The sequence below is a fragment of the Chrysemys picta genome, chromosome 16 (assembly GCF_011386835.1).
Source record: "Chrysemys picta bellii isolate R12L10 chromosome 16, ASM1138683v2, whole genome shotgun sequence".
Taxonomy (NCBI): Eukaryota; Metazoa; Chordata; order Testudines; family Emydidae; genus Chrysemys; species Chrysemys picta.
In genome coordinates this window covers 19,854,429-19,881,475 of record NC_088806.1, presented here as the reverse complement: position 1 = coordinate 19,881,475, position 27,047 = coordinate 19,854,429, and the positions used below count along the sequence as shown (strand labels likewise).

The window sequence follows — 27,047 nt, the reverse complement described above, 5'->3', positions numbered from 1 at the left end:
GGAAAGTGGTTCGAGAGACGACCCGGCCCCTGCCCTATCGGATGCGGGATGCGGTCGAGGAAGAAGTAAGAGCCATGCTGGCTCTGGGCGTCATTGAGCCGTCCCAGAGCGAGTGGCGTAGTCCGGTGGTCCTGGTGCCCAAGCCGGACGGTACCCGCCGCTTCTGCATCGACTTTCGGAGGGTAAACGCCATCTCGCACTTCGATGCCTACCCAATGCCCCGTGTGGACGAGTTACTGGGACGCCTGGGGGAGGCCCAGTATATCACCACCTTGGATCTCAGCAAAGGCTACTGGCAGATCCCCCTCGAGGAGACCTCAAAAGAGAAAACCGCCTTTGCCACTCCAACAGGGCTGTACCAATTCACGCGGATGCCCTTCGGTCTCCATGGAGCCCCAGCCACCTTCCAGCGCCTGATGGACCAACTTCTGCAGCCCCATCAGGACTATGCGGCAGCGTACCTAGACGACGTGGTCATCTATAGCCGCGGCTGGGAGGACCATCTGCCCCGGGTTGCGGCGGTCCTAAGGTCCCTACGACAGGCGGGCCTGACCGCCAACCCCAAAAAGTGCCGTATTGCCTGGCAAGAGACCAACTACCTCGGCTATACTGTCGGGGGCGGGCGGGTCAAGCCCCTCGTCGGGAAAGTCCAGGCCCTCTTGGACTGTCCCACCCCGTCGACCAAACGGCACGTTCGGCAGTTCCTGGGCCTCGTTGGGTATTACAGACGGTTCATCCCCCGGTTCGCGACCATCGCAGCACCCTTAACTGGGCTTCTGACGAAGGACAGCCCCCGGCAGGTACGATGGTCCCCCGAATGTGAGGCGGCCTTCCGGACACTGCAGAAGTGCCTCTGCCAGGAGCCGGTTCTCTATAGCCCGGACTTTAAACGCCCATTCATCCTACAGACCGACGCCTCCGGCGTAGGGTTAGGGGCAGTCTTGTCCCAAGAAGTGGAGGGAAAGGACCACCCCGTATTATATCTCAGCCGGAAGCTGTTCCCCCGTGAGAGGAATTACGCAGTGGTGGAAAAAGAGGCCCTCGCGGTGAAGTGGGCCTGCGATGCCCTGCGCTTCTACCTCCTCAGGGCCCCGTTCACCCTCGTCACAGACCACGCCCCCCCTCCGGTGGCTAATGCGGATGAAAGATAATAATGCCCGCATTATGCGGTGGTACCTCGCCTTACAACCCTACGCATTTACGGTCCAGCATCGAGCTGGTAAGGACCATACGAATGCGGACTTCCTATCCCGCATGGGGGAGATGGAAGGACCTGGCCCCGACATGCGGGAGCCAGTCTTAAGGGGGGGGGTGTGTAGTGAGTCGGTGTGGCTCCCCTCCTGCCCGGAAGAGGGAGCCCACGTGCAGGCACCAGAGTGGGCGGGACCACCACCGCCTGTCCCCGCCCCCCGGAAGTCAAGGGGCGGGACAGGAAGTATAAAGGCCGGCCGCCAGAGCTCAGTCGGCGGCCAGCCACCACAGGGAGCAGACGTGCGGCCGGGAGCTCCCGGCCAGGAGACTGTAGAAGACCAAGGCCTGGACCCTAGCTGGCCCGAGCTACCCCGGGCCCGCTACGAGGAGGAGCCGCCAGAGCCCGTTCACGCCCGCCACTGGGAGAATCCCTGGGAACCGCACCCCACTAACCCTGAGGGTGAGACTGGACCCGAACCCCTTCGCCCCTGCTGCTATCCAGAGGAGCCGCCTGAGGACCATTGGCCGGACTTCCCGGCAGAGCTACCAGACTTGCAGCCGAGCCCGGGCAGAGAGGAGCCCATGCAGGTGGACTGGCCCGATCCCGGCGCTACGAACGAGGTAGGCTTTGAGGGGGATCACGGAAGTGGCCCGGGGGTAGCCGACCCCGGTCCGGCTGCAACTGAGTGTGAGCCTATGTCAGTGTGTTGCGGTCTGGATACCCCACTGACCAGCAGCGGCAGCAACCGCTGTTAGGGCCCCGGGCTGGAACGCAGTGGAGTGGGTGGGCCTGCGTTCCCCCCCTGCCACCCTCCGCACGGGTGGCAGGCTTCCCCCTCACCCAACGCTCGGCTACAGAAAGCCTAGGCGTACCTTATTTGAACTATTTGCTCGCTCAGCCCCTGCAACAAGGGCCTGAGCCTACTGTGTTTGCCCTGCCCTGATCCAGGGCCTGGGCTTTGAACTATTTGCCCGCTCAGCTCCCTGCAAACAAGGGCCTGAGCTAACTGTGTCTGCCCCGCCCTGACCCAGGGCCTGGGCTCTGAACTGACTGCTTGCTCAGCCCCTGCAACAAGGGCCTGAGCTAACCGTGTTTGCCCCGCCCTGACCCAGGGCCTGGGTTCTGAACTGCTTGCTCGCTCAGCCCCTGCAGTCAAGGGCCTGAGCTTTAACTGTGGTTGCTCCGACTCTGCACCAAAGAGCCGGAGTTTCGGGACTAACTGACTGCTTGTTCCCATAGTAGGGAGTCGGTGTGGCTCCCCTCCTGCCCGGAAGGGTCGAGCCCCGGCTAGGACCTACTACATGGAGCAGCATGCTCGGGGAGAGGACAGGAGGGTTAGGATGAGAGGGCCGGGAATGCTAACTAGGGCCAGCAAGGGGGACATCTTGCCCCAGTCCACACTAAAATGAGGGCCCTTTGTACTGGCCTCTCATGGATGCCACATCATGGGGCTGATCACAGAACTTAGCTTTTGATTGCTGTTTTAAATTAATGGAGATATCCTATCTCCTAGAACTAGAAGGGACCTTGAAAGGTCATTGAGTCCAGCCCCCTGCCTCCACTAACAGGACCAAGTACTGATTTTGCTCCAGATCCCTAAGTGGCCCCTGTAAGGATTGAACTCACAACCCTGGGTTTAGCAGGCCAATGCGCAAACCACTGAGCTATCCCTCCCCTCCTACACATTTTCCAGCACATTGATATTTAGGTCTTAAAGGTCTTGCTTTTAAAAACTCTTTCAAACTAGGCAAAATATTATACTCAAATTTCACATTCTCTTCCATGCTTTCTTACTACGTTTGCCAATTACCCAAGCAGTTTCTGTTTAAACTTTCTTCTCACCTTGATTCTTTAACATTTGTTAACGATTCAGTTCCCCTGCCCACTCAATTAAAAAAGCACTTGAGACCTCCCAGAGATTCTCCACCAACACCATTCCTGGTATTTCTAAGGTTAAAAAACAACAACAAGCCGTACGTGTTCCCCCACTTTTCCTTTATGCCTCAAAGCAAAATTGGGATGAGAGACTAATTAAAAAATTATAACATTCAAGTGACATTTAAATCAGAGAGGTGAAGCAACGTAAGGAAATCTCATTAATACAAAGACCATGAATGTGGGGAAAGAGATTATAGAAGATTCAGCAGTTCTATGGATAAGGTGTTGCAAAAGAAGCGAACACCCACAGATTTTGAAATTTGGAATGTTCATGCTCCTGTCTATTCTCCACCTTATTACCAGGGGAACAACCCTGAGCCTGCCGTAGCTCATATAGCATCCTGAGATTAAGAGGGGGCAGATGCACCTTGCTCTCTGCAGCCAGGCGGACAGACTGTGAGCAGAGTGGCGTAGGCAGCACAGGTAAGTTCCTCTTGGCTCCTCCTCATCCCACAACGGGGACTATAACTATCAGTTGTATACATAGGTACTTATGTGGGGCCGGGCCACTCAGACTGGAAACTGATGATGGATCAGAGGGGGCAGCATCATTTGGATGTTAAAGAGGTGGTCACAGGGGGACACCACGAAGCTTTGTGCGGTCTGTTATCCAGACTTTGCTGGTAGGAGTGCAGGTCCTTGGGGAGGGAAAAGACCCTGGGAGTGAGTCTGGGGGCACGGCGATTCCTGCAGTTACATGCCTTCTCCTCACCTCCCCGAAGTCTCTTGGGGGGGTCTCCCTCAAGCCCCTAAGCAAATGGATAGTGTTGAGGATGAGAATAGAGAGTTAATCTATGTGGTGGTGGAAGATACAGAGAGTATGACCAATATTTTGGATCCATCAAAACTCCCCCATCTCCAGGAAAACTGACTTTAAGCCTCCTCCTGCTTCAGGTTTACAAGCAATAAATAATGGAAAGAGAAATATCACTGAAGTTATTAAGTTAACTAAAAGAATCTGACACTTCCACCTTGTTGAATGAACCCCTAGGAGAGAGACGGGGTGGGGAGGTGAATATACAGAATACTGTATAGCGCCTTTGCAATACAAAAGCTTTTTAATGGGTTAAACTCTAGTCAGAGGCCAAGGAGCTTCAGAAAAGCTGCTATAATCATCTCTGCTAAATAATACGTAACATTGCAAAACAGTAGTCATACGAGTTTGAGGTGGTTATTACAATAGCAAGGCTAGATAGTCATTACTGGGTAGTTTTGAAATTTTTATATGATTCACAACTGCTAGCTAGAAAATTAATGATAAGTTGATAAAAACTTCAGATAAGTTTTTGGGGGTTTTTTTTTTTTTACTGCTCAGAGGTATTATTATTATTAGAGTGGATCGGGAATTTTTTGATAGTGGTTTTTCAACGGAAAATGCCAATTCCTTGAGCTAGGACAGGCGCACTCACCAATAGCTTGGAGGGATGGGCACCCATCTGAGCTGTGGGAGATCCAGCTTCAAGTCTCTGTGGTGCCTGATGCAGACAAGAGACTTGCACCAGAGTTTCCACCATCCCAGGTGAGTGCTGTAGCCAGCAGACTATTGGCTGTTCCGGGGTGACTTGCACGCGCTTGCTCTCTGTCTGGGTCTTTCTTTGTAAAAATACTTGGTAAGCTCTTCATTGGTTTCCTCCCAATGGAATGTGAGAGGTACAGGTGAAAAATAGGCCTGCAATGGTTAATAATAACCATTAATTCTTCCTGGCCCTCAAAAATCAGAGAAACTATCCTCATCTGTTTACTCAAAAATACGATCCACCGACCTAGTCCTGAACGCCACCTAGGAAGTAAAGACAACAAGGGTATGTGTACATGATAAAAAAACCCTGCAGCATTGAGTCTCTGAGGCCAGGTCTACAGGGGCTCATGTTATGGCACTATAAAAAGCATTGTAGATATTCAGGGTTGGACTGGAACTGGGGATCCGAAACCCACCCTTTGCCCCAGGCTTCAGAGCCCAAGCAGGAATGTCTACACGGCTATTCTTAGTGCCGTAGCGCAAGCCCAAGCCTGTAGATATGGGCTCTGAGACTCCCTGCCTCGGGGAAATATGTAGACATACCCTAAGAAAACAGCTGACATTGTACAGGCTTAGTCTAACCACAGATGAGTGAGGGGTTCACTTCTCCAAGAATAGAAACTAAGATGGGCAGATAAGACTATTGCTCTTCTTGCCTAAGCAGGAAACTCCTGATTTACAATATGGCCAAATTTTCTCTCCCCCTCCTCCTGGCCTAGGTAAAAAGAACCCCTAAAAAGGACAAAAGCTCTCAGTTCTGGTACCTGGCACCACAGCACCCCTAGAGGCTGAAGAGCAGTTGAAGGGAAAGTCCAGCCCAGAGCTGGCTGCCCCAAAGACAACGCATGCTCAGTGGGTTCTTTGGGAACGACGCATAGTCTATTCAGCACTACGAGCTGTAAGGAGAAGGCGCGTGCTCTGTATAGAGGAAATCTTTGGAGAGTTTAGTTGCTAGACTCTAACAAGTCTCTGCTGCATGTGTGTGTGAACAGAGATTTTCCAGAGACTTCTAACTTGGGCTAATTTGGATAAATTTTCACAGGGATGCCCAAAGGCATATGCCCTGACACTATAGCCACCACCCACCTCTACCCCGCTAAATTTCAAGTATTTGCTCCAAATCATGGGGGAACTATAGCTTCTCAACAAAACAGTTGAAAGATTTTTTTTTTTTAAAAGATGGACAAAATGTGTTTTTTCCTAATCTTGTTCTCAAAAATGGCCCAGCTGTTTTAGCTGAAATTTTCCCCCAAAATTTTGCCTGAGCAGACACCTAAATGGGAAATTTCAGCTCAAACTAGTAACGTCTGGCAAAGTTATAAGCAACTGAAAACAGGGTCTTATAAATAGGAAGTGTTGGGACAACCTTAACTGTACACAGTCCTACCTACACTGGCTAGAATATATAATAATAAAACAAGTTGTCACCTCATTATTCACCCGCTCTTCCACGTCACTAGAACAACATCAGTCCTAGAAACAGGCATAGAAAAAAGCCATCGTCAGAGCCTCTTTCTCATGAAATAATTGCCACCTGCAAAGCCATACCCCATTCTGGCTTCAGAGCCAAAGTCCCCATAAACTATTTTAAATACAATCCTTTCCAAAGCCAGTGACATTTTACTCTCTATGATCATGGTGGCTGGAAACCTACCTGGGATCTCAGAAAAAGAAGAAAAGATTGAGGTGGGAATTAGTATTATAAACACAATAAATCCTGATGATTGAAGTCAAATTTTCAAACCTGGGTGGGTAAAGGAATCAACAGGATCTGTAGGTGCTCAGGACTTTTGAAAAACAATCAGCCCTTTATGAATAGGCTGGGAAGAATTGCTCATTTTGCTTGCTAGTTATAAATGCTGTAATACAATACAAATCACAGTTACCTGTGTAATTAAGAGCATCAGAAAACCTCATTTGCTTTCCAGCATGAACACTGATTGCTTTCTCTTTTCATGACACTCAGGGATGAAAAACTTTGAAGGTCATGCCCTGCCAGGGTGCTACTTCCTGGCAGTTGGGGTCCTGTGGTCTGTGAAATACCCCATCAAGTATCTCATGCAGAGGGAGAATGAATACATCAGCAAAAATAAGTGGTACCAGTATCTGGAGCTCCTGGAAGGGATGGGCAAAGTTATCACTGCTCTAGTGGGTAAGGATTGGAGCTCATTACCTTCCTTTCAGCTAGTAGCAGTGTGTCATTCCCCCAGCTGCCCGATGTGTCAGCACCCACACTTGTCGATCAGAATAACAAGCACCAAATAAGTTTTCTCCTATAGATAGGGCCCTACCAAATTCACAGCCACAAAAAACACATCACGGACTGTGAAATCTGGTCTCCCCTGTGAAATCTGGTCTTTTGTATGCTGTTACCCTGTACTATACACATTTCACGGGGGAGACCAGCATTTCTCAAATTGAGGGTTCTGACACAAAAGGGAGTTGCAGGGGGGTTGCAAGGTTACTTGGGGGGGGGGGTCACGGTATTGCCACCCTTACTTTTGCGTTGCATTCAGAGCTGGGTGGCCGGAGAGCAGCGGCTGTTGGCCGGGCACCCAGCTCTGAAGATAGCTCCTCGCCAGCAGCAGCAGCACAGAAGTAAGGGTGGCAATACCATACCATGTCACCCTTACTTCTGCGCTGTTGCTTTCAGAGCTGGGCAGCCGGAGAGTGGTGGCTGCTGACTGAGGGCCCAGCTCTGCTGTCAGCAGCGCAGAAATAAGGGTGGCAATACCATACCAGGCCATCCTTACTTCTGTGCTGCTGCTGGTGGCGGCGCTGTTTTCAGAGCCGCTCTCCAGCTGCCCAGCTCTAAAGGCAGTGCCACCATCAGCAGCAGCGCAGGAGTAAGGGTAGCAGTACCGAAACCTCCCCTACAATAACCTTGTGACTCCCCCCACAACTCCTTTTTGGGTCAGGAGCCTACAATTACAAACACCGTGAAATTTCAGATTTCAATATCTGAAATCATGAAATTTATGATTTTTTAAATCCTACGACCGTGAAATTGACCAAAATGGACCGTGAATTTGGTAGGGCCCTACGTATAGACCATGGGAAAGCAGGCAGGATCTGCTCAATAGGCTCCAATAGCCTGCCCTGTCCTCCAGTTAAAGTTCGTAGTTAGGCTGTGTTGGGCTTTTGAATAGTAATAGATCTTTCTGAAGCTAAAAGAAGGCAGATGCACCGTAAAACGTTTGCAGACTTAAGACAAGAGATCTCACTATGCTCTGCAGTAGTGCAGACTCCATGTCACATCTAGGTTAATACTGATAAAGTACTTACCTCTGTCGCAGCTGCACCTGCCTCCCTGTACCACAACAGGGCAAAGGGGGAGAGAGGGGGGCGCCACAGGCAGAGCTGGAAGGCTGGGGTAAGGGGATCCTTGCACAGCGCCTGGATTCTGATCCTTGACTCGCCTACATGCCAAACCTAGAGCAGAAAGGTGGTTAAACGCTAATAGCTTTCTCAGTGACTTGGATCCTGTTCTCCCTTCACACCTGCCCTTTTCCTGTTGGATAGGGATTCTTGCTGGACAGTTTATTCCCGAGGGCCCCCATTTGCATCTCTACGCCCAGGATCACACTTGGGTGGACCTGCTGACTTGGACACATGGAACCATGTACTTTGCTTATGTCCTCGCTGGCCTAGTGGATATTCTCATCTCCCTCCCACTTGGGCTGCCCCCAGGGCTGGATCGCTTCATGCTCTCCCAGGCGCTGTTTGTTGAAGGTTAGTAGCAACAGCACTACTGACAAAAGGCTGCGGCAGCCTAGGTAACAGATGAGTCAGAAGCTCTAATAGCAGTGGTCCCCAAACTTTTTAGGGTCACCCCCTCTTACCCCTGTCTGTGCTCCCCTCCCCCAAGTTGGGGCCGGGAGTGGGTCTGGGGCTCCCGGGGGGAGGGGATGCAGACGGGGTAAGGGAGCCAAGGCCAGGACTGCAGCTGGGGGCAGGGCCAGGGCCATGGGCTGGGACCGGGGCCAGGTGCAGAACAGCAGCCAGGCTGCAGCCGCAGCTGAGACGGGAGCAGGGTGGTGCTCCCTCCCCATCCTGTGGGAACTGGCTCAGGCCCCACCGCGCCCTCCAAACATTCCTCTGTGCCTCCCTCAGGAGGGTGTGACCCACAGTTTGGGGATCTTTGTCTTATAGGTTTCGAAATCCTGTTAACTCTTCAGATCCATCAGTAACACTATGGCTATATCGACGCTACAAGCACTACAGAGGCACAATTGCAGCTATGCGGCTGTAGCATAGATGTTTCTTACGTCGACAGAAGGAGTTTTTCTGTCTATGTAGGTAATCCACCCCCCGCATAGCAATTCTTCCATCGACCTAGCCGCATTTACACTGGGGATTAGGTTGGCTTAACTATGGTGCTCAGGGGTGTGGATTTTTTCACATCCCTGAGCAATGGAGCTAGGTCAACTTAAATGTTAAGTGTAGATCAGGCCTATGTGGCTTAAATAATTATAAAATCCTTCACATTTGTAAATTATTCACTTGAGATTTTCATTTCAGGGGAGGCTCTTGGCTCGTTGTTTCAAATCAATGGCTAAGAGAGAATCTTGGAAAACCTCTGGGCACATGGGCATAGTTTCATTGTCAAAAGGAAAAAAAAAAGAGGGAATGAGACATTTTCAAAGAATGGGCAGAAACTCAGGCATCAGCACTAGAAGAAAAAGAGAGACAAAGCTCTGTTCCAAAACCGTGTGATTCAGAACAATCAGTTATTTACAGGAAGAAAGGTACTTCACACAACCTGACTTACCAACAGTCACGTATCGGTGACTTGCCTTGTCAACTGGGGACAGACTGTTTGCCTCATACTCATTTGGACAATAGGACCTGGCTTTTCCCAGAAATTCTTCCTTTACTTGCTTGCCTCAAGTTTTTAAGTGGCAACATCTCCTTTCAGAACAATAGATCCTCTCTGTGATCTGCACTATCTGACCCAAATACGTAGCAGGCACCTTTTCCTTTAAAAGCAGTTGCATGTGCCCATAGTAGGGAACATTTCTTCTTCAATCAATCACAGCCTAGGCTCCAGGGTCACTGGTTGGCTCTTTGCATCCAGTTCTTCACTAATCATTTAAGCAGTATTAGCACGATTTGGTTTGAATTTTGGCAGGTTTTCTCTTTTATTTTCATGCCCATCACCGCCCCGCGCTGGATCAGCACATCCACTCACTGATGCTCATTGCCATATTTGGTGGTGCCCTCTGCTCCCTTCTGGAAGTGTTCATGCGAGATCACCCAATCCTGGAGCTCTTAAGGACTACCATGTTCCTTCTCCAAGGATCCTGGTTCTTGCAGGTTTGTAATTCTTACTCTGTACTTTCAGCCTGATTGACTAATATCTTGGGACCAGCACAACTAACAGCTCTCCGGGTTACAGCAATTCTCTCTCCAGGTTATAATTGTACACATGGTTCTTAAAACTTTACCTCCGATTTGGTAGAAAAAAAAACCACAGACACACATTTGTAAGACTAAGAGCGGCTCAGCCTGGGAATGTTGGTCATTTTGTTGCATTCACAACTTAATAGAATCAGGACTCATCTAGAAGCCAAGCAAGTCTTGCACTGTGCTCTCAAGGTCAGCAGCCTTGGGCTCTGTCAGACAAGCAGGGAGAGCAAATTCCAGAGATTAGAACCTAAGTCCTGCCCCCTTCTGACTAAATTCAAAGGTAAGGACAGTCAGGACAAACACCTCAGATGATCTCAGCTGACCAGCTGGTGCATCGGGAAAATAGGATAGGCTAGTGGTTAAAGTGCCAGCCTTGGACTTGGGAGACCTGGATTCAATCCCCTGCTCTGCCACAGACTACTTACGTGACCTTGGGCAAGTCACTTAGTGTCTCTGTGCCTCAACTCCCCACCTGTAAAATGGGGATATTAATACCTCCCTATCTCCCAGGGGTATTATGAGGATAAAGAAAAACTGGATAGTTCTCCCATTACTATACTAATGTCAGTACCCCAGATGGGCTGTCTCTATAGCCAGGACCCAAACCACATAGGGCTTTGCAGATTAAAAACACACTTGAAATTTCACCTGGATGCACACAAGGACCCAGTGCAATATACCCATTGTAGTCTGTCACTAAGCAAATTCTGCATTCCTTGAAGTGTCTGGATGGTTTCCAATGGCAGTCCCAAGACAGCACGTTAGAACAGTCTCATCAGCAGGTAAAATTGGTGTGCAAATCTGCAGGAAGGCACAGGTACAAAAGAAGTGCAATCTCCTAGACAGACACTAGAGTACAATGGGGAGCCTTTGGTCAGTGCATCCATATTTGATACTGAAGCTGTGTAATAAAGGAGAGAATGGGGTGTTGGAGGAGCTGGCCTGCTCATCATATCACCACTTATTCTAACTAGATCGGGTTTGTGCTGTACCCACCACGGGGAGGGCCAAGCTGGGACCAGACTGATCATGAAAACATCATGTTCCTCACCATGTGCTTCAGCTGGCACTATATAGGTGCTCTCCTCCTCTTTATCATCAACTACACCATCGTTAACTGGTACGTAATGGGGCCAGGTTGTGGGAGGCAGGATGGGAGAACAGTCTGTGCAGACATGACAGTAACTAGCCCTGGTTTGTGTCAGTGACACACAACAGATAACAAAACTGCTTATATGCAGTGGGCAAAGAACTCCCATTATTTGTACTGTGGTAGCACCAAGAGGCCCCCAGTGAGGGATCAGTCGCCCCCCCCCCCCACGCACATTCCTAACAAAAATATGACCCCCGCCCCGCCCACAGAGTTTATCATCTATGTATCGGGTGAGAAAACAAGTGGGGGAGTGAGATTATTCTGACTGATGTAATAAGCAGGCGTTTCAGCACTGCCTAGCCATTGTCAATGGTAGGTATATGGACTTATTCCATGGGTGAACAAGCCCCTAACGTAGCAACTTTAGATGTTCAATCCAAAATAAAACGCACTGAACATTTCCCCCTTCTGAACTTATTTAAGCACTAGAGCAGCAAACAGAGGTGACATTTAACTGCTTCACTGCTGCCAAAATATAAATTCACTCCAGATACAGTTTGGTACGGAACATCCAGTCCATTGAGTTACATGTTGTAGATAGGCAAGATGAGCCTAGGGTACCCTGGAGAAAACATGCCTACTTGGCTACCCAATATGTGGTATACTCAGCACCACTGGGGTTAAACTAATGGCTCACAATTTGGATCGTCAATTTAGGACCTGCATAATGAGAGGCAACCCTTCACAGACAACAGGACCTTGTTAAAATTTAACCCTGAAGATTAAGAAATATGCAAAAAAGTCATATAAATCTTAGTTCTCTCACTTGATTCATTTCCTGAAGGTGGGAGGCTCTCTCATAGCTTGTTAACTATGCCTGTATCAATATTAATCTGTTACAGTTGCATTGAGAAGTGGAAGAAATATGGCCGTCGGGGAAAAGTTGGGAGTTCGACGTTCACCATGAGTTCGTATACTCCTCTCCTACTGGGAATGGATAACGTGGAAAATGTTGACTCCACGCTGGGGTCTCTTCCTTCCTAGAAGCCAGGAGGGTTTTCCTGCCCCCAAATAACATGGCTGCAGATTTGTCATGGTGTTTTTTTAACAAAAAAAATCACAGCGAGCTCACAGTACATTTACTAAAAGTCTCAGGTTTAGGAAGAAATGTTAAAGTCACCAGGGGGACATGTCAGAGTGGTGTAGGGTGACCACATGTTCAGATTTTATAGGGACAGTCCCAATTTTTGGGTCTTTTTCTTATATAGACTCCTATTACCCCCCCACCCCATCCAGATTTTTCACTTGCTGTCTGGTCACTGTAGAGTGGTGGTGTTGGGTCTTGCCCCTAGGGGATGGAAGGCCCTTGGGGAAGGATTGGGCCTACCCCCAAAGGCTGGGAGACCCTGGGGGAGGTTGCAGAGTGACCCCATCTCACACTCACCCTGCAGTGGGGCGCCTGTGCCCTGAGGCCTCCCAGAGACATCATGGATCAATGGATTAAAAACCAAACACAGCATCTGATTCCCACCCACCCCCATGACAAACGTGCAGCTCCACAAATAACTAGTGAGAGGAAAAATGGATGGGGAAGCCGGAGATCGAGGTTCAATTCCTAGCTCCTCCCAAACATTCCCCTGTGATTCTAGCCAAGTCCCTTAACCTTTCTGTGCCTCGGTTAATCAACTGTAAAAATGAGGACAATACTTCCTTTCGACCACTGTCTAGTCTATTCAGTTTGTAAGCTCTCCAGGGCAGAGGCCATCTCCTTATGTATGTACAGCACCTAGCACAAAGGGGATGTGATCTAGATGCTCTAGATTACAGCTGGGCAAAAATATTTCACAGTTTATTTGCTGAAAAAATGCAATACTGATCAACCCCAATTCACATGATCGTCCCCTCCGGCTTAGATGCCATTCACAAAACAGAAGAAAGGCATCACCACCTCTTCTTCTTCTGTTTGTTGTGTGAATCTAGCCCTTTAAGAATGTCCAAAAACATTTGTTTCAGGTCAAATGACGTGCTTCATTGAACCCAAAACAGATTTTTTCAGTTCAGCAACATTTTTTCAGTTTTCAAATTCAGTTCAATCAGCGCCCCCCCCCCTGCTTTTTTTTAAATCAGAACGGCCAACTGAAAAATGAATTATTCACCCAGCTAGACTCTAGCCACTACTGTAAATGCAAATGAATGTACACTAGCTGTCATTCAGTTCTCTTTCAGCGGAATATAAAGGAACTTAAGCAAAGTGACTTACAGTGGGAGTCTTAAGCACTTTGAGAATTTTGCTCATCGTCATCATTCCATTCCTACCCTCGCTGTTAAGACAGAAACCCTTTCCATTAAACAGAAACAGCAGCACATTCTCCCTTCCCACATAACAACGCTGCCTGTTCTGATGCCTGTTGCTCTGGGGTGCATCATTTGTGCCTTTAAGGTGTTTAAGGCAAAAGCGCAGGCGTTGGCCTGGCAGTCAGCTCCAGAGCTACGTAAACAATACTTGACAGAAAGATGACTAAGTATTGAAAATAGGCACCAGGTACAGGACTGGAGTCACAAGTACTAAATCTGGATCTGCCAGGGACACACACTGCTACTTTGGCCATGTCGCAGTTACGTGCTTCAGTTTCCGTTTTCTAAAGAGAGAGAGTCAGAAAAAGGTTTCCCTACCTCATCTACAGTGTAAGAATTATTGTAAAGCATTCTGAAGATGACAAGTGGCTCCTAACATTTAAATCATGGTCTGGAAAGTCATTTTCATTAAGAACCACCCTAGGAGTATCTCCAGGGCGAGTTTCTAGCCATCAGGGTGCCCTGTACAGTTACAGAACAGACTGGCTTCGTTTTTTTTTAGTACATACCCACCCATCAGTTGTTAAAAAAGGCAGACTTCGCTTCTCATGAAAGGTGTTAATATTTTATGGATGTGTGTGGGGTAGGGGAAGTTTACTAAGGCCATGTCTACACGACAAAATTAAGTTGACCTAACTTACATCAGCACACAGCCACCGCCGCAATTACATCGCTCATACATGTCTACACTTTGCTCGTGTCGGCGGTGGACGTCCTCACAAGGAGTGCTTGTATTGATTGTACTGTTAGTGGGGGGCATTGCAGGAAGGCTTCTGAAAGCCTGTAACAGTCGACATAAGCAACGCAGCATCTACATTGACTCTGCGTCAACCTAACTATATCAACCTTGACTTTACGCCGCTCGTGGAGGTGGAGTTATTAAGTTGGCGTAACTGGGCAGTTACACTGGCAGGAGCGAAATTTAAGTGTAGCCGCTTCCATAGTTAACAAGCGGTCTTGCATCAACCTAACTCTGTATCATAGACCAGGCCTTAGTCCTTGTGGGTGGTGGCTAGAAGTTACTCTCTTGATGAGACGTGTGTCTATCCCACTGGTGGAGAGAGGAGGAATTAAGGCACTCGTATAATACATAAAAAGACATACCTTCTTTCTAACTCCATGTGTAGCTTTTCCACCCAAAGGGTCTGTGCAGAGGTAGCTGCTCCTGCACCGCAGGGCATATACCTCAAATTCTAGTAGAAGGAGCTTCAGAGCAGCAGTAACCCGGGGAGGGCCGCTCACGGTCAGCAAACAGCTTAGCAGCGACAGGGAAGGAATGAAGAACTCTTTCCATTTAACGAGCCCATAAGAGCAGGGATCTAAAAGTTCGACCCTTTTGGTGAGGGGAGAGGAGTGTCAATTGAACACTAGTTAGCACAGGTTTTGCAATAAGAATGGCCGAGAGCAGTTTCTTGGCTGGTATAAGCTAATTTAATCATTTTAATCTACACTGTAACTTTGCTTTTTCAAAAATTTCAGAGGAATTTGTCCCTAAATGCCACATAACATTTAGACCTAGAGAGGAGTGATGATCTGGGGAATTTGCTTGTACACTTTATAAATTCATTGTCAGATTATGAACTCTGTATCTTTACCAAGCTGCAAACTCCATTTCAAATAAAGGGCTAGTCGTCGTCTTCACTGTTGTCTTCCTGTTGTTCTGAAATTCCAACGTGTAGCGGCAAAGGCCTGATAAGAGAGTCATTAAACATTGATAATCGTATCATTTAGATGGAGGGAGATGGCTGCTGCCCAGAGCAAACAGTTTTTTTTAAATCTGAAGTTCGGGAGATGGTCACATGGGCAATGAAGTCACTGACAGGGATCTGATCACCTGAGGAATCTGAGGGCTGGCCTACACTTGAAACGCTACAGTGGTACAGCTGCAACAGTGCTTCACTGTAGACATTACCTCCGCCAAGGGAGAGGTAATCCTAGTGGGAGCAGGTCGATGGAAGAAGTCTTTCATTGACCTAATACTGTCTACAGTGGAGGTGTGGATGTGGATGTTTCACAGCCCTGTGTGATGTGGCTGGGTTGACAAAGGGGGGCTGAAAGTTATAAAAGGGCAGGAGCTGCTCTACTCTGGGGGACTTTTTTCTCCACTGGAAAAGGAGGGAGAAGCAACCCAGCATTGAGAGCCTGATGAAGCAGGGGTCCCTGCCTACTTTCCTGAACATAGATGGACACCGAGCAAAGGTGAGCTAGCGAGTGGCTTGCATTCAGCATATTTGTTGTTTTCTATATGATCTGTAATCTGTGTATTTCTCAGACTATTAAAGAACAACAGTGTTTGAATAGTGTTGTGTGTTGCAACTCACACGGGACCCATTGGAAAGGTAAACCAGAAGGCTCGCCTTGTCGGGTAGAACACAGAGAGGGTGCATTTAATATACCCAGGGGTCAGTACTGGTCCTAGGGGCCTAGAGCAGGTGGGCAGAGGGGCGTTATTTCCGTGAAGGGGTAGCAGACATAGTCGGTGCCCAGGGAATGTGTCAGAAAGGCCAAGGGAAGAAACAATGCAACCTGCTGAGAGCCATGGAAACTCAAAGTACCTGGGGATCCAGAGGTGTGGATTCCCTTCACAGCAGGGAGAGCCAGACTGTATCTGTGACAAGGTGCAAGTTAATTAGGAGACCCAAGTTCTTAACTGCAGAGAAACAAAAGTGCCTCAAGTAGAGCGAAGTACAAGGTCCAGTTTTAATCAAATGCTACAGATGACCCCAGCATTTCAAGTAAACAGTGAAAAAACATGGAATATTGTCTGGTAGGAAAGATCTCTTCAGAGCAAGCTTAAGAGTAAAGCATCAGACTTCTACAAAAGCTCTCTGGGAAGGGGTATCCCCTCTCTTATCCTCAGTGCTACTGGAGGTAGGAAATAGGGTAGGCTTGAAAGGATTAGATGGTTGGTAAATATCAATTTCACTGTTTTCAGTGTTGTAGCCATGCTGGTCCCAGGATAGTAGAGAGACAAGGTGAGGGAGGCAATAGCTTTTTTTGGATCAACTTCTGTTGGTTAGAGAGACAAGCTTTCGAGCTCTTCCTCAGGTCTGGGAAAGGTACTCAGTGTCAGAGCTAAACAGACGTGGAGAAGATTGTCATCATTCAAGGGACCATTCAATTTCTCCCTTTCCTCCCTGTTAACACCTCTCTAGTCACAGGGAGGAAAGGGAGAAAACAAAACAAAAAAAGAATAGGGGTGGGGGGGTTAAGTGGAAGGATTGTTGGAACAAACCATAAATCCACAATCCCACATTAGCATCAACTTCCTGGAAACCACAATCAGCTTCAGCAATGGAACCACAAACAACTATAAGCAAGCAAACTATGGATCATCACATCTACCTTCACAGATCCAGTAACCACCCCAAAAACACCAAGAAACCAGGCACTCAGATACCACAGAATATACTCCAAAAAGGAAGTCTGGGATATATACCATAACACACTTAAAAATGCCTTCACCAATCAAGGACACTCCATCAGAGAAGTAGATTGCATCATGGAACAGGCCCCCCAAATACCCCAGGAGAACCTGCTTCAATACAGAAATAAAACCCCCTTCGACGCACACTCCCAGTTGTCACCTACCACCCCACACTGGAAATCATCAAACAATTACAACCCACATTCGATGGGGACCACATCCTGAAGTCTTTTCTGAATCTCCTTTTCTGGCCTTCAAACAACCCCTCAAGCTCATCATCAGAAGCAAGCTCCCCACAGACCAGGACACACCAATTCAAAGCGGCACCAGACCCTGCCAGAACAGGTGCAAAACCTGTAGATGCATCTCCACTGCTATGATAATCAACACCCCCCTGAAACACAACTTTCAAGATCCACGGGTCCTACATATGCCTATCACAACATATGATGTACCTCATCCAGTACACTAAATGCCCCAACAACAACTATATGGGTGAAACGAGACTGTCACTACGCTCTCAAAGAACTCACACAGAAAAATGATAAAGACAGAAACATCCTATCACCTGTGGGTAAATGCTTTCCACAAAGTGTTTGTTCTATATTTGACCTCTCAGCCCTCATCCTCAAAGGAAACCTGGCACAGCTCCTTCAAAAGACAAGCCTGGGAGCTTAAATTAATAACTTTGCTAGACACTAAAAACAATGGACTGAACAAAGACACTGGATTTATAGCTTATTACAACAATCTGTAACACATTTATCTCCCTCCCGCCCCGCCCCTCCACTTTCCTTCTATGACTGGAAATATGTTAACAGGCCACTTCACCTTGAATGGTCCCTTGAAATATGAGTTAACTACCTATGCTATGCAATCTATTCTATTCCACCTTGTAACACTGAGTACATTTCCCAGACCTGAACAAGAGTTCTATGTAAGCACGAAAGATTGTCTCTCTCATCAACAGAAGTCGTCGGTCCAATAAGTTATTACCTCACCCATCTTGTCTTTAACTTCACTGTACACACACAAACGACAAAATATATATATATATATATATATATATATATATATATATATTTCCACTGATAAGAACCAAAGTATACAGAGAGGAAAAGTAAGAAAAATGCTGCTTGAACGTATTAAAGTTTGATTTAAGGATATTTACTTTGTACATTTTGACATATTGACAATTGGTATTTTATTGGTTATAAAGCTTTAAACTTTTGAATAGCAACATCTACTGTCATTAAATTGTCTGACCCCACCATGATTTCCCACAACTATGAAAATTTAAATTGATAAAAAAATAAAAATAAAATGCTTAAAGATAAAGGTTGAATTATCCATTGAAATTATTTTTTTTAAAGTGAATTCTGCCAAGCCTAGAAATAGCATAGGCAAGTGGAACACTTGTCTAAACTGCTAGAATGGTTTGGCAAAAAACAAACAAATAAATTGTTGTTGGGCGAACCAGGTTTGGTGAAAATGGCTTTCAAGCTCTCCCTGGGCTGGCAGAGCTGATGAATGCTGCATGGATACATCAAGTATGTTGAGTGGATAAGTATGTTTTAAACAGACTCTTTCGGGGAGGGGCCATCTTTTCCTTGTGTTTGTGTACAGTGCCCAACGCAACAGGGCCCTGATCCTTCACTAGTAGGTTCTAGGTGCTACCACAACACAGATGATAAATAACTTATCTGTGGCACCAGCTGGTAAAAGGAAAAGCTCAAAACCATCAAAAATAATGGGGGCAATGGTTCAAGAAGGTGGAGTTTAATGGAGCCTGGCTGGCCCAGAGTAAACCCCTCCATTCTGCAGAAGGAGGGTATCTCCCACCACAATAATGCACCTGATTTGATGCTGGGATATAGCTTTTTTCCCCCCCGTGTAATGCCACGAGTTCAAGAGTTACAAACCATGTCTAATTACCAGTAATGGGCTACATTAAAGCTGCAGTGCTGCACACTGTAAGAAAGACATTCAGCACGTCTCTAAGGCCTGAGACATAACTCTGTTAAATACGACTAGCAAATGGGGATTACCCTGATTTGGGATAGGATTTATATAATAAAAACATTTCAGGAGTATTGTGGACAGCACTTCAGTTTAGCTCTATATTTGACTAGCTTTGGTTACCTGACTGAGCTAACCTCGGGTTAAAGAATTCAGCTTCAAAACCAGAAGCCTTCCTGTTCTTCATCCTGAAGGAAAAGGGAAAAGCCACAGGAAGTGACTGATATGGGGAAGAGGGAAAAGGCAGCTTTATCTTTCCAGATCTTGTTAAGTGCACAAAAACCATGATTCAAGAGAGTATTTTAAAATGCTGCATTTAGGTACCTAGCTCTGCTCAAATGCAGCTGCCATCTGCTTCTTGATATATTTTTTGTATCTGATTTTCCCAAGTGGGTTGGCTATAGTTAAAAATAAAGAGTGCACGACATACAAGGTCTCAATCTAAATTCAATCAAAAGCCTCATGCTGCCCGGATCAACAGTACCTGAGCCAGCAGTGAGTAGCTACAACTGAGTTTTTCAAGCAGAATCAAGCCTCAACAATTCAGCTAAACATTGGAAGACCATGAAGAGCAGGGCTTTTTTTTTTTTTTTTTTTAAATAGACTATATTCAATGACGGTATCAATCACAGGCAAACAAACAGTGTATTAAAAAAACAAGAGGAACAATGTTTAAGAAACCTTCTTATAACAGTGTCTATTAGCCCTTAGCAGATCAGATGATCACACTACATTTCATGACAGTATGACAGAACTCTTTCCTTGCCAAAATGAAATGGTCTGTCTAGAACTGAAGGGAGATGGCAGGTCGGATCTAAGCAGGAGGGTGGTTAGATCTCTGGAGCATGGGTTGTAAATAAAACTGCTTTCTGCATTGTTATTTTTTTCCTACCCTGACACTTCTTCTGGACTCATTCAGAGAAAGAATTCCAGTGATGTCAGAGTTGGGAGCAGAAGTCAGTTCATCTCCTGATCTGTAACATGCACAATCCCAACAACTTGTATATCAAGATAAAAATCAGAGACAGATAAAAATCAAATAAGGCCAGGCCAGCATCAACTTGGGTTAAAAGTAAAACGCTTCTGCTTGAGTCAGAATGAATGCAGCGTGGACAAAACTGAAGGCTTGTTCTCTTTTCCTTTTAAACAGGCTGTAGTCTTCTCTGGTTGATGATTCAATCTCTGAGAAATGTAAGAAGGGAAATTCCCTGGCAGACTTTTCTTCCTGTGTCCTTTCTCTGAGCTCATTCACAGCCAGACTCTCATACGGGCAGATACATACATACAATAGTTATTAGCTATTTTACAGCAGAGGTTTTCTTCATCAGGCATGCTATGGGACAGGACTCTTCTATCTGGCCTTTGGAAGGATAACAAACGGAAAGTTTCTCCAGAAATCTGACATGGTGATGACAGTCAATAAAGAATCTGGGTTGGGAAGTGAAAGGAGAGGTCTTAAAAAGTTATAAAATAAATAAATATATAGAATTTGTATTACATACAGATTAAGCCCTAACAATAAAATCAGCCACCAACTACAGCCACCTCTACAGGATATAAAGAGAACTGATAGCTGGACTTCAAGACCAAGAATGAAGCTTGTCCATGACTTTAGAGAGTCACTGAATCCCTCTTCCCCTAGCAGCAAGTTTCACCGCTAAAGGAAGAACCCAGGCTGACTTCCTGAGGCTAACCCAGAACATAATGCAATGACAGCAAGGCACACTGCCATTTGCAAAAAGGGCAATTCGAATGAGAAGAGAATAAAGACGCGTAGTAAAATCTCCAATTAGTCACTGCTATAGAGCTTGATTTTACAACTCTGGACTGAGATGTTTAGGTTCTTAAATACAAAGTCTTGTGTTGCTGTACTGAGGTTTCCACTGGATACCACAATTCTGGCTCCAGGCAAGCCATGTTTTGCTTTTGGCACAGGTGAGGCTCCAGTCCAATCTCTGGATGGTCTGTGTTGGCACCTAAGAAGCCCTGACTGGTGATGGATGGGGGAAGGATAATAAGGCCAGGGAAGCTCTTGGAAAGTGATCCCTTTTCACAACTGATGTTCACTGTTGATCCTGTGTCTGTTTCGGAGATGGTGCTGTTGTCACAACAACAGTAGAGACTGCCTTGGTAGAGCCCGACACTGTTCCCTGCTGGAGATGGGAGGCCGATACTGTTTGAATTCGCACCTGTTTGAAATGAAAGAGCATTTAATTCACAGCAGAGCACAACATGTTGTCACACTGCACACACACAGCATCAATCCCAATTGGCCAGCAGCACTAATTCAGGGCAAAGACTTCACCTGATTCAGTCACAGCCATTAAAGTTAGTCCAAAAGTCACCCATACAAGCAATACTGAAAGGCACTGACTGCACTGTTTGGCATCAGCAAGTTCAAAGCATCCAGTGCAGTGGAGGAGGGACGGGGGGGGGGGGGGGGGGGGGGAGGGGGGAGAGGAAGAGATAGATTCTAATGAAAAAGGATTAATCACCAGTTTGAATAAATTCCCAAATCTCAGCTGCTTTCAGATTTTCAGAATAAAAGCATTTGATCAGTTAGATTCTCTGGACTTCTACAGGCCTCATATCACAGGCTCTCAAAGTACCCTGCAACTTCCCAGTTACTATTATACCGAATTTATGGACAGGAAACTGATGCACAAAGCCTGATGTGATTTGCCCTAGGAGACAGAGGGAATTCAAGCTGCAGACCTCTGGCTGGAAGGTGCTAGAGAAGTGCAAAAGTATCAGTAAGTGTAAGATACAATCCTTTTAGTCCTAAGTCACTGCAGAGGGAGAAAAGCTGGCATGCTGCCTGACATTAATATTGTTCTTTTTCTTCGTCCTTACTATCCAGTAGCTCATTTCATTAAAATTTAAAACAAAATAAATCCAGATGCTATAGAAGGAAGTGGGGAGATGAACTAAATGTGCTCAGTGCAACCACCAAAGACATACATTTGCAGATTGGGTACCAATGTCAATGGAACCTTATGTCTTCATGGGCAAGACCTTCATGGAGATGCGACTGCAGTGAAGAGCGAATGGGCAGACCTATAGTCCTGCCAGGTATTCTTACCTGCGTGGCCTGGCCTTGTTGCTGCAGCTGTTGTAGCTGTTGTGCTGTCAGGAAGCTCACTGGTTTGTTCCCAGCAATCAGTTTTGTCCCAGCCGGCATGGTAGTCAGGATGATATTCCGACCCAGCCCACTAATGCTAAAGACAGAAACCAATTGAAGGTCAATAGTGATGCAGAGGGCTGACTCAACTCAACTCGGTCACACAACCTAGGACTCCCCATATAGCCCTGCATGCAGCTCCCGACTTAGCTCTGAGTGAGACAGTGGGACTACCCTGGCATTCAAGAATCACTACCAAATTCTGGTTATTTTCAAAAGTAGCTGGAAATGCAAATGGTAATACAGTTCTGTTGTAGTGTACCTGTATTAGCTAAATGCAGTAACTGCTGATTTGGTATGAAAGTATTTGTGTTTCTATGCCGCTCTGATCACTGACTAAACTGCTCTTCAGCTGCTAAGAGATGAAAGCCACTGACCTCATTTAGCACTGGTTCTAAATTTTTCATGTGACTATATTGACAGAGGTTAGAATGAATAGGTTATGCTAACGTTCACCATGCTGCATGGCAGAAGGTACTGCATGCTAGTCACATGACTGCAACACTGGAAGCTCTGAGGGTCACCCCGGCTTCTTGTCAATGGGTTAGTCTAACCAGACGGTTAGATAATGCAGAATGCAATCAGCATGTGGAATTTCCTGCCCTAGACGTAGTGGCTAGAGTGATGTGACAAGGATTCTAGAAATGAAAATGGACCATTACTTGCATGCTGATGGGATCTATGTTGATGCAGTTACACTTGGGCTAGTTTCTCTCATGTTGACTGGGCCTCAGATCATGAATAAGATTAGATACTTCATCAGGGTGATTCTCGCTCATGTGAATGGAGCTGAGCTGATAGCTAAGTTCAGAGTAGGGAACAAATTCTCCTCCAGGGCAAAGACCTTGGGGCAGTGGTGGCAACCTGTGGTCTGCATGCGGCCCATCAGAGTAACCTGATTGCAGGCCACGAGACATTTTACTGATGTTGACCGTCCGCAGGCACGGCCCCGCACAGCTCCCAGTGGCTGCGGTTCGCTGTTTCCGGCCACTGGGAGCTGCGGGAAGCAGCAGGCCTCAGGGACGTGCTGGCTGCCACTTCCCGCAGCTCCCATTGGCCAGGAAAGGTGAACCATGGCCATGGGGAGCTGTGGGGGGCTGTGCCTGAGGACGGTCCACGCCAGCAAAACGTCTTGTGACCCACAATCGGATTACCCTGATGGGCCGCATGTGGACCGCAGGTTGCCCACCACTGTCTTGGAGGAATGATCTGGAGGTGCCTTCCTCTGGAGCAGTGAGTAGGAATCATGTTCGGATCATGCAAGATGGGTATATCCCCTCAAATTTCCTGTGATTGTGGTGTGTCCAACCTCTATTTCTAGAACTCCATGAACCTGATTGTTGGACCTCTCCATCTCACTTAGAGAGCAAACGGAGATGCTGCTCACTGGAAGGTTGCACATTACTCACTTGGCCCCGAGGTTGCCCTTGATGATGGGGGCTGTCACCACATTCTTGCCTTTCACTGGCTGGCTGATCACTGAGAGCGGCACCGTGATTCGAGCTGGCAGTTTACCCTAGGGAAGTGGAAGATTATTAGACAATATTGGGAGTAATGGGGAGTTCAGTAAAGAGCCTGGCAACATACAGGTGCCACTTGCAGTCCTGGCATAGAAATCAACAACAGTTCTCAGCTTTGCTAATGAAATCTGTCTCATTTCTGGCTCATTAAAATGTACCCTACCTACCCTACCTCACAGCTTGCTCAACCCTATGTCTCCACAGCAGCATTTCCCAGGGAAGGGTTGTTTGGTTAACATTTGCAGCTTGGGAGCCTGAAGTTATCAGACCACTTATTTGGCTGCCTTTATTGAGACATAGTTTTAGGTGCTCATCTTTGGGCATTAAAAAACAAGAAGTGCCGGCGTTAACTTTTACTGAACTCCCAGCTCAACACAGGCAGCACCTCATGAAATTCCAAAGCTGACACCATTCCAGGAGGTAAATGTTCCAGAGAATCCTATCAGGTGCAAAAGCGGCTTGTATGGCTGAGCGACAAGATGTAGAATTTTATGCCACTACTGTAGTAGTGACAAACTTGTCATAGAGAAAACTTATCTTAACAAGAGAAGGAAGACACTTTCCATCAGTGTTTGAAGGCAGCTTTTAGCCAAGGTCTAGCATATTTCAAGGTTCTGCAGCCATGGTATTAGCTGCACAATCACATTTTATACTACAAGCCAGGTTTCTAGCCCTTACGGTTGCAAAGAAAGCTTTCCAAACATGAACCAAGAATACACAAATGCAGTGACATCTGCCGGAGTCTGCAGAGAGCCTGCAACAATGGGATTTGAGAGCTGCAAACTGCCCCCATTCGCCTCAGTAAAGAATTAATGTTGAATTTAAAGGTGCCAATTTCATTGTCAAATCTACTTATTATTTCACTGCGGATCGTTTTAACATCCAGGTAACAGGGACTGTCACACAGACTGTCTCTCATACCGCCTCTGATGCCCACAACCCCATCTGTACCCTACCTTACCCAGCTGCCCAACCTTCAGCTTCTGCAACAGCTTCTATAATAGTTATGCAACTTTTAAATAAAATTCTTTAGCATATTAAAAATTCAACTTTGTAGGGCAGCATAAAATATAATGAATTGAATATGAAATTAAACAGGATGGAAAACTGCAGTGACTGGATTATTCCTTTTCATATTTATTTCAGTGAAAACCTCAAATTTTTCAGTTTATCGAAAGCTAACACAGCATCTCCAGCCTGCTGCCCTGGTGGGCTGCAGAATCCAGGGATCTTGCCACATAATTTCCATCCATCTTGCAGAGTACATGGGGCCTTGCTTGCCATCTGGATGAGGATATTTTGCTGGGGCTGAGAATCAATAAATTGAATAATGTGCTGACAATTTGGAGAAATCAGCATCAAGTCTTCTCCCTGCAGCCCACCTTGGCTCTGGATTTTGTCCAGACTAAGGTGACCTATCTGGGACAGGGTGGGATGGAAAAAAAAGACTATAAACTGCAGCCATAGATGGGTTATCCTTAGAACCAGTTTAGCAGATTCATCCTTAGTCTCTTGACTCCCTTTTATACCTTTTCCCATCAACATTTGTTACTGACACACTTTATAAACTTGTATCCACTTTTCTACAGTTGAGCTCCCAGGTAGGGTAGACTTGTGAGAGCCTATCATTAAAACAGTTCTTTGTTGAAATGGGAGGAGGAAAGTAAATTCAGCTACCATCTCCCTCCCCTTGAAACAGAAGCTCTGACCATTGGTATGAGACTGGGATGGGTAAGACCCCTCCCACCACTCGTAAATCTTACTCCATAACCCACACACTTACCAAATGAGGGTGCCTTCCTGCTTCTCACCCAATTCTAACCTACAGGTTCCTGGCCTGAGGGGAGGGTTGGGAACCAGCAGTGGGGGCAAATGACCTAACTGAACCTGCCTCCTAGTGGCCAGAAGCCACCCCTCTTTCTGGCACAATGCTTCTTAGCAGTCACTGTGTAACTCTTATGAGCTGGTTAGTCCTTCAATGCTCTATGCTTTAAAATCAGCTAGTGCCCTAATTAAGACGGATCTGGGATGTTTCAGCAGAAAGAGGGAATGAGACTATCCCCTCTCACCCCAACCACAAGAGACAGCATGAGTTACTTACAGCCTGGGATGTAGATACGACTGTGGTGCTCACGGGTACCTGCCGCACAGCAGTGGCTCCTGTTCCTATGGTTATGGGAGTGCCAGCTGCCCCAGAGGCCACAGCAACTGCCTTGGACACCGCGGCACTCATGGTTGGTAAAGAAACAGCTGAGGTATGAACTGTGCCAGGCATGCTCACTGAAGAGGAAGAGGGGACTTGCTTGGCATGAGTGGCTACAGTAATCGTCTGCCCTGCTTTCGGTGGCATAACCCCCAGTCCTTGCACAATTCTTATGGTGGCAGCTGGCTTAGCCTCAGTGGATGTCACTGTAGTAATGGCTTTGCCCTTCTGATCTGCCATCGTCATGCCCAGAGCGGGCATCAGTCTGAAAGCTGAACTGGTCGACTCCGCAGTCTTTAAGTCAGGTGTCACTTTAACCACCGTGGTCCCAGCAGGGCTGGGAGAAGCAGAAGTGGCTGTGCTAGTCTTGGCTGGGGAATCAGCAGACTGGACAGGATTGGATGTCACGTGCAGAGTTGCAGAGATGCCCTTCCCGCTAGTGCTGCTTCCGGCAGCTGCTGTGAAGAGGTCCTGAGTCAATTTGACTGTGGTGACTTGAGACTTGGCAAGGGTGGCCATCATGTCTGGGGTGATGCGCAGCACAGTCTGTCCCTTGGCATCCGTGGTGATGGAAGAGGGAGGCAGGCGCAGCACGTCCTTGCCTTGGATCCGGAAGTTAGCAGCTGTGAGTGGGATGCCACTTCCAGCCTGGGTCTTCATGCCAAGTTGCCCTGTAATAGCCACCTGGAAGACCAAAGAGGTACAATCATGTTACATCCAGTGAGGAAATGGCCCGAGACGCAGCCAGACACAAACAAAACTTCCCAACAGGCTGATATTGCTCAGCAGATGCTGCTCTTTTTACCTCTTCCCCATCAGAATTGAACCAATTCTCCAACAAAGGTTCTAGTGAGCACTGTGCTGCTGGAAATGGTGTCGATGACTCATTAGCTGGCACCTCTTTCCTCCCCTCACACACCACACAAGAGATTGAGGGACGATAGATACTAGTTCCCTTTCAGTCAAGCTTGGGGAAGAAATATCCAAGCCTACCGGGCTGGTAACCAAAGAGGTCAAAAATGTCCATTTGGTGTCTGCATGTTCCACACGCGCACATCCCACATTTACACATGCAGTGTGACCAACTGCATACACCGGAATTTGAAAACATGGTCCAAATACAGCAAGCCTTCAACTCCCTGAACCTGCATGGGCAACAAAACCTTCCAGCAGTAATGGACTTGCTTTAGT

General features: G+C 47.0%; 2 protein-coding genes and 1 long non-coding RNA gene across 6 annotated transcripts in view; 1 reads left to right on the top strand and 2 right to left on the bottom strand.

Annotated features, from left to right (window-relative positions):
• Window positions 1-1,674: 1,674 nt before the first annotated feature.
• LOC101933929 (transmembrane protein 45B-like) lies at window positions 1,675-15,145 on the top strand. 2 transcript variants are annotated; one of them, XM_065568962.1, is made up of 7 exons: window positions 1,675-1,812; window positions 3,434-3,553; window positions 6,616-6,801; window positions 8,172-8,381; window positions 9,781-9,965; window positions 11,033-11,178; window positions 12,054-15,145. In XM_065568962.1, exons 3-7 carry the CDS (start codon window positions 6,618-6,620, stop codon window positions 12,193-12,195), a joined length of 867 nt encoding a protein of 288 aa, XP_065425034.1. In that variant the 5' UTR covers window positions 1,675-1,812; window positions 3,434-3,553; window positions 6,616-6,617; the 3' UTR covers window positions 12,196-15,145. The 2 variants fall into 2 exon arrangements, with proteins under 2 accessions (XP_065425034.1, XP_065425035.1); XM_065568963.1 differs by lacking the exons at window positions 1,675-1,812; window positions 3,434-3,553 and having other exon boundaries at window positions 6,488-6,801.
• LOC135975889 (uncharacterized) lies at window positions 4,775-8,063 on the bottom strand. Its single transcript, XR_010592961.1, has 3 exons — window positions 7,935-8,063; window positions 6,078-6,122; window positions 4,775-4,910 (listed from the first exon to the last, which is right to left on the bottom strand). It is a non-coding gene; the product is annotated as an uncharacterized LOC135975889 (long non-coding RNA).
• Window positions 15,146-18,078: 2,933 nt separating the features above from the next.
• Window positions 18,079-27,047, bottom strand: part of NFRKB (nuclear factor related to kappaB binding protein) — a 34,943-nt gene continuing 25,974 nt past the window's right edge. For all 3 annotated transcript variants that reach the window (XM_008164134.4, XM_008164135.4, XM_024101892.3), the window contains exons 25-28: window positions 25,755-26,540; window positions 23,543-23,649; window positions 22,035-22,170; window positions 18,079-21,141 (exon numbers count right to left, since the gene is read on the bottom strand). In XM_008164134.4, the coding sequence (XP_008162356.2) occupies window positions 21,016-21,141; window positions 22,035-22,170; window positions 23,543-23,649; window positions 25,755-26,540 (1,155 nt within the window). In that variant the 3' untranslated portion in view covers window positions 18,079-21,015. The remainder of the gene's footprint in view (window positions 21,142-22,034; window positions 22,171-23,542; window positions 23,650-25,754; window positions 26,541-27,047) is intronic.

Bases quoted from the DNA above. Each gene is read 5' to 3' on its own strand.
- LOC101933929 (XM_065568962.1), top strand. From the start codon at position 6,618: ATGAAAAACTTTGAAGGTCATGCCCTGCCAGGGTGCTACTTCCTGGCA. The intron at 6,802-8,171 runs GTAAGGATTGGA...CCTGTTGGATAG, and splicing joins AGTTATCACTGCTCTAGTGG to GGATTCTTGCTGGACAGTTT. The intron at 9,966-11,032 runs GTTTGTAATTCT...TATTCTAACTAG, and splicing joins AAGGATCCTGGTTCTTGCAG to ATCGGGTTTGTGCTGTACCC.